This window comes from Cetorhinus maximus, chromosome 3, assembly GCF_964194155.1.
Source record: "Cetorhinus maximus chromosome 3, sCetMax3.hap1.1, whole genome shotgun sequence".
Lineage (NCBI taxonomy): Eukaryota > Metazoa > Chordata > Chondrichthyes > Lamniformes > Cetorhinidae > Cetorhinus > Cetorhinus maximus.
In genome coordinates, this window is record NC_135881.1 from 159,855,076 (window position 1) to 159,861,375 (window position 6,300).

Consider the following 6,300-nt stretch of genomic DNA (forward strand, 5'->3'; position numbering starts at 1 on the left):
AGAGTTAGGAATTGAAAGAGATTATGACTACTTTTCAGAACACATCCATAAGGTAGCTAAAGGAAAAAGGAGTAAAGGGATTATGGAAGTAGGGTGAGCACATGGAATTAGGACTACTGTTCAAGGGGAAGAAAAAGACCAACACATATATGTTGGGCCAAACAGCCAGTTTTCATTTTATAATTTCTATTAAATTCTATTCATTTTTATTATGTATTGGACAAACAACCTTTAAAAAGGAGAACACATTATTGAACGATTTACATTAACTGTATTAATACTGGGACCTAATACAAAATTCAGAACATTATTACAAAGTAAGATGCAACAAATTAATATTTTAAAAATTAAAATTCTAATTATACACAGAGTGGCACCTAGAAGTTTAAGCACAAACTTACATAATTTACAGAGGAAATACATACTTATGCAATTAAAAGATTTTTTCCATATTTCATTGTTATTCTCTTCAAAAAATCAACTATAATATATTCATTATTTACTTTGTTATGTAGTAACAACTGCATGGTACCTCAAAACTCAGTATTAGCATTATTTTGAAGGTCATAATGGTCTGTTGAAGGTCTGTTTTAGGCTGGTCTTTGCATCTATATAAATAGCAGCTAAAACTGGGAATAGTGACCAGACAATTATTTTGATTAGCACTTTATTACAGTGGCCAATAAAGCTTCAAACATGACGACTGCACTGGCTGCTCAGTCAAAAAGTAGCCATAGAGCACTCATACCTATTTTGAAATGTTGAGTATGCACAAAATTACTAATATAAATGTGCAATTTTAGAGATATCATTTCTCCTCCTACAAATAAATGTATCAAAAACAAAGGAGATTTTGGTTCATTAAAACTGATATGCCTGAAGGCCTTTATTCATTGACAAGAAAAAAAAAGATGCAGTAAAGACATATCACACTGTCCACAATGAAATGCGTAGGTGTTGGTTGGATGGCCACTTTATAGACATGGATAAAACTATTCCAATAATAGATAAGTATATTTGTGCTGGTTCTGACCAGTTAAGTAGAAAATATCCAGCTTTAAAGTAAGCAATAATTTCTCAAAAAAATGTAAAGAGATATGGAATGGGAACAAAGCAAGCAAGGTGGACAGCAAGCACATAAAATAGATGATAAATCTGAATAAAAAGATAATCTAGGTTAAAAAAAAGTAATAAATGCACAGGAACAAAACTCATGGAAAAATGTAAATGTTTTCTTCATTTCTTTGCTTATGTAAAATTCCTTTTTAAATTGCATATGATCTCTCTATGGCAAGCTGCAGAAAATGGAAGAATCTTCTTATAAGCATTTTGCCTTCTGGTTCTAAGAGACAGTAGTTTCAGAAGTCCAGACTGGTCTAAAGTTATGCCCATTTTAAAGTAAATATCACACCTGTGAAACCGAAATGTACATGAAAAATAATGCAAATTTTAAAAACTGTAATGGATATTACTGGAATTTGTATTTATATGTTCTGATCTGCATGCAGATAATAGGAACATTTTAATGCAGTCTTTATTTTAATAATTCAATTTGAAATTTCTTCAAAAGTACTGAAAATTTTATTTCTCAGTGTACATTCTGAAAATACTTATGACCTATAGGAACTAACTTAGCCCAAGTGAATACTGTCACCTGTAAGTTGGGAAAAAAACTGTCAGAGTACTTAAAACATTGCTCAAAGCATCAGTTCAGCAAATAAATTTGGGCCAGCAATGAGTCCCAGTCTGTGCATGATAATGTAGTTCATGTTATATATCAATTTCATGCAATCAAATGAATAACATTACAACCAGTTGGCAATTGTCATTACAAGTTCTGATCTCTCCAAGGAAGAATAAGGGGAAATAATCATTTCAGGTAAGAGTTCTTAAAACACCAAATGACTTAAGTCGCTGAAAGAAATATTCATTTAATTAAATTGATTGAGAAAAATATTTCTCAATCAACTCTCCTTTCCATCCTGCCTCAATGCTCAAGGTTTTGCCAGCTGTCACTTTATTTTCACTTTTCACAAATCTCTTTCATTCCCATTGCCACATTATTGTCTTTCAGTTTCTATTTCTTCTCAAGTTACACTGATACTAATTTTAGAAATCCCTTTTTTTTTATACCCTCAGCTAAGCTTCCATTGTGAGCAATGGGACTTTGTGAAAGAAAACTAAATGAACCTGTTTTCCACTGGAGAAATTCTGGACAACTTGAAACTCGCTCAAATCCATCATCACAGAACCAAATGCAACATTAAATTATATCAAACATGGAAAAATATTTTCCCCCCCAAAAAACCTCAATTCGATTAGTCCAAATTTCATAACCTTTATAACATATATCCAAGCAATAATTCAACCCATTCATCCCACCCACTTATGAAGCATTTACAACACTAATTCTATGCAAAATGGATAGTGTGTAATAATATTTGAAAAAGGCATGCAAAATATCAACTGAAGAATAAAGACCAATGGTTACAGATAAAGTTTCTTAATCACATTTCACACTGGAGCACTTTCAGTATTTTATTCATTTAGGACTTTCCACAGTTTGTTTCTAAACTAACTGATAAATCAAAACTACCATTGAACCAACAGGCAGAACTGGATAACCACAACCACAGGTCATAGCACATTCAGAGGCAATGGGTTTTACTATTATTTGAACATAGTATGTAGAAATTAAAATTATGACAAACAACCATAGTTCTCTATGGACGTACTTCCTTACAGGACAACAATGGCAACATTCACACCAAGATTATCCTATTAAAAAAAACATTTACAGAAGAGATGCCCTTTTGCACCTTCAAAATAGATTCTGATTTTATTTTCTCCTTTCAGCCTGTGATTTGTATTTTTTTTATTGGCGAACCACCGCAGAAACGAGGATAAACCCTGGAACATCTAGAACTGCTGTACATATTGTATACGGTATTACAAACTATAATGCGTACTTGTTATTGTCGCAGCAAAATAACCCCCACCAAAAAAGTTCAAAATTACAGGAACTCAAAGCGTCACCTCACAGCCTGCCTTTTTCCAACTCCACAAACACACACAGTTGTAAAGTTATACTTTGGAATGTAGTGAGGCTCTCATAAAAATGGCATTTGGCACGGTCGATTGACAATCGCCCTTGCCCGACAACCTCAGTCCCCGCTGAATGAGTGAGTAAGTGGCAGTGGTCAGGACTATCCGAGCGCCCGGGCTCCAGCGGTATCAGAGGGGCTGCCGCTGCCTCTCGGCTGCTGATGTTGGTGTAGGCGTGTCGGGCAGGCAGGTGTACAAATGCAGCTGCAACCCAGGCAGCCGGTGCTCCAGCTCCATCACTTTGGAGTAATGGCATCTAGATTCTTACAATGGAGCAAAGAAAAAAAAATAATCGCCATTCATTTATATCGGTGTTAGCAGCCTTCTGGTACAACTCAACTGAGAAACAACCAACCAATCTGGCGAAATTCAAATCGTGTCCTTCCACCATGCAACATAAAATGTCACAATATTAAAGACAATAACAGAATTTTAAACAACTCATTCCCAACACTGTGTGCCAATGCACTGACCGGCTTTAATTCATTCTTTGCGACTCTCACTGTTTCTATGCCCAATAAAGAGCCTGTCACCATTCCCTCATACATGTCCGCACAAAGACGAATCGTGCTCCACATTATCATTCAATTTATTGCACAACATTACTCTTGCTGCATTGTTTCAGTCAATACCTGTCTCCACGTTGAGGGATATTCTTGCCTCGGTGAGATAGGGCGTATCGCTCTTGGACCTGACTCTGCGAATGGGCCGGCGGTCTGCTTGTTCCCCTGAAGAGGCCGCCATTAATGTGGCAGCCGCGATAAGAGGATCGGCCGGCGGCAGCAGCAGCACCGCTCACTCGAGCCTGGAGCAACCCGAACCGCGACACCAGCTCTGCACAACCAACAAAAACACACAATGAAAAGGAATCAGATGCAGAGCTGGAACCAATCTGGAGCAGGAGATCCCGCCCACACCTCCTGCACAATGAGCCCACACACACAGACACAACCAAGCGAAGAAAGACCCGCCTACCCACCACAAAAAAAGAACAGCAAATTGTCACACACAGGTTTTCCCAACACTCAAGACTATATAGATGCATTCAAAAATTCACTTCACTTCAACAAATAGCTCTTAACTAAATATATTTACACAGGTGCCAATTATTAAAGACGTTGAGATTTCAATAATGTAATCACAACTGAGAGCATAAATTTGCAACAACATTTTATAGTGTTCGTTGTGCAGTTCCTGCGAATTTGTAATAGCACTTGTAACCCTCCTGTAACCAAAATAAATTAAATGACCATAGTTTTTTCATCTAGGGAATCTAACTGGTTCTCATTCAAAGAGAGCTTTGATACTGAAATAAGGTAGTCAAGTTGATAGGCAGAATGATTTTAGATAATCAAATTATTAATTGTGTTAAAAGAACTAAATAAGTATCCACCAATAAGTGGTCCTTTTCATCTATGAACCATTTGGACAGGGCCAAAAATCCTGCTGACCACCTATTGTTCCTACCCCACCCGCTTACGGTTCCCTTCGCAGAAATCTCATCAGAATTAATGGAAATGTAATAAATTTGTGCGTTTATTAAGTATCTTGAGTAAATGATTAATTTGTGCCATAAATAAATGTATAGAAACATCAATCCAAGAAAACGCTTTTTAATGTGCTATAAAATCAGAACAATGCTCTTCTTCTGAGAAACCAATAGTTATCTCACATTTATAATAGTCAAACAAAAACAACAGTAGTATAAATCTTGATTATATGTCTACATTGATATTGTTTGAGCTATGATGACTCATGTCATGCATGCAGGCTGGTCTGGTTGTGTACTGTCGTGCGAGTGGTGGGGATGAGGGTTCTGGTCTATCCCCTCATATATCCTTGACAGCGGTGTTGCATGTCAGTGATTTGCATTTTGCCCACAATCCACCGGAAGACATTCAGCACATTTTGAGAACCACCGATACACACAGCTGTCCAAATTAACAGAGGAGGCTCCACGAATATCCCCATCCTCAGTGATGGGGGAGCCCAGCACATCAGTGCAAAGGATAAGGCTGAAGCATTTGCAAGAATCTTCAGCCAGAAGTGCTGAGTGGATGATCCCATCAGAGACTCCTCTGGAGGCTCCCAACATCACAGATGTCAGTCTTCAGCCAATTCGATTCACTCCACCTGCTTTCAAGAAACGGCTGAAGGCACTGGATATTGCAAAGGCAGGGCCCTGTTCTGGCAATAGTACTGAAGACTTGTGCTCCAGGGGAGCTACACCCCTAGCCAAGCTGTTCCAGCACAGCTACAATACTGGCATCTGCTTGGCAGTGGGGAAAATTGCCCAGGTATGTCCTGTACATAAATAGCAGGACAAATCCAACCTGGCCAATTACCACCCCATCAGTCTACTCTCAACCATCAGTAAAGTGATGGAAGGGGTCACCAACATTGCTAACAAGCGGCACTTGCTTAGCAATAACCTGCTCGCTGATGCTCCGTTTGGGTTCCGCCAGGGCCACTCAGCTCCTGACCTCATTACAGCCTTGGTGCAACATGGACAAAATAGCTCAACTCCAGAAGTGAGGTGAGAGTGACTGCCCTTGACATCAAGGCAGCATTTGTCCGAATGTGGCATTAGACAGCCTTGGCAAAACTGGAGTCAATAGGAATCAAGGGGAAAACTCTCCACTGGTTGGAGTCATACCTAGCACAAAGGAAGATGGTTGTGGTTGTTGGAGGTCAGTCATCTCAGTTCCAGGACATCACTGCAAGAGTTCCTCAGGGTAGTGTCCTAGGCCCAACCATCTTCAGCTGCTTCATCAATGACCTTCCTTCATCATAAGGTCAGAAGTGGGGATGTTCACTGATGATTGCACAATTGCACCATTCATGGCTCCTCAGATACCGAAGCAGTCCATGTCCAAATGCAGCAGAGCCTGGACAATATCCAGACTTGGGTTGACAAGTGGCAAGTAATATTTGTGCCACACAAGTGCCAGGCAATGACTATTTCCAACAAGAGATAAACTCATCACCCCTAGACATTCAGCAATTAACAATGCATTAGCATTGCTGAATCTTCCACTATCAACATTCTGGTCATCATTGACCAGAAACTGAACTGGACCAGTCAGATAAAGAGCAGGTCAGAGGCTAGAAATCCTGTGGTGCATAACTCTCCTCCTGACTCCCCAAAGTCTGTCCACTATCTACAAGGTACAAGTCAGGGATGTGATGGAATAC

General features: G+C 39.0%; 1 protein-coding gene across 1 annotated transcript in view; it reads right to left on the reverse strand.

Annotated features, from left to right (window-relative positions):
- Positions 1-3,915, reverse strand: part of phactr1 (phosphatase and actin regulator 1) — a 711,982-nt gene extending 708,067 nt beyond the window's left edge. Inside the window, exon 1 of the mRNA XM_078539187.1 lies at positions 3,738-3,915. Coding sequence (XP_078395313.1) covers positions 3,738-3,849 — 112 coding nt within the window. The 5' untranslated portion in view covers positions 3,850-3,915. The remainder of the gene's footprint in view (positions 1-3,737) is intronic.
- Positions 3,916-6,300: the final 2,385 nt, after the last annotated feature.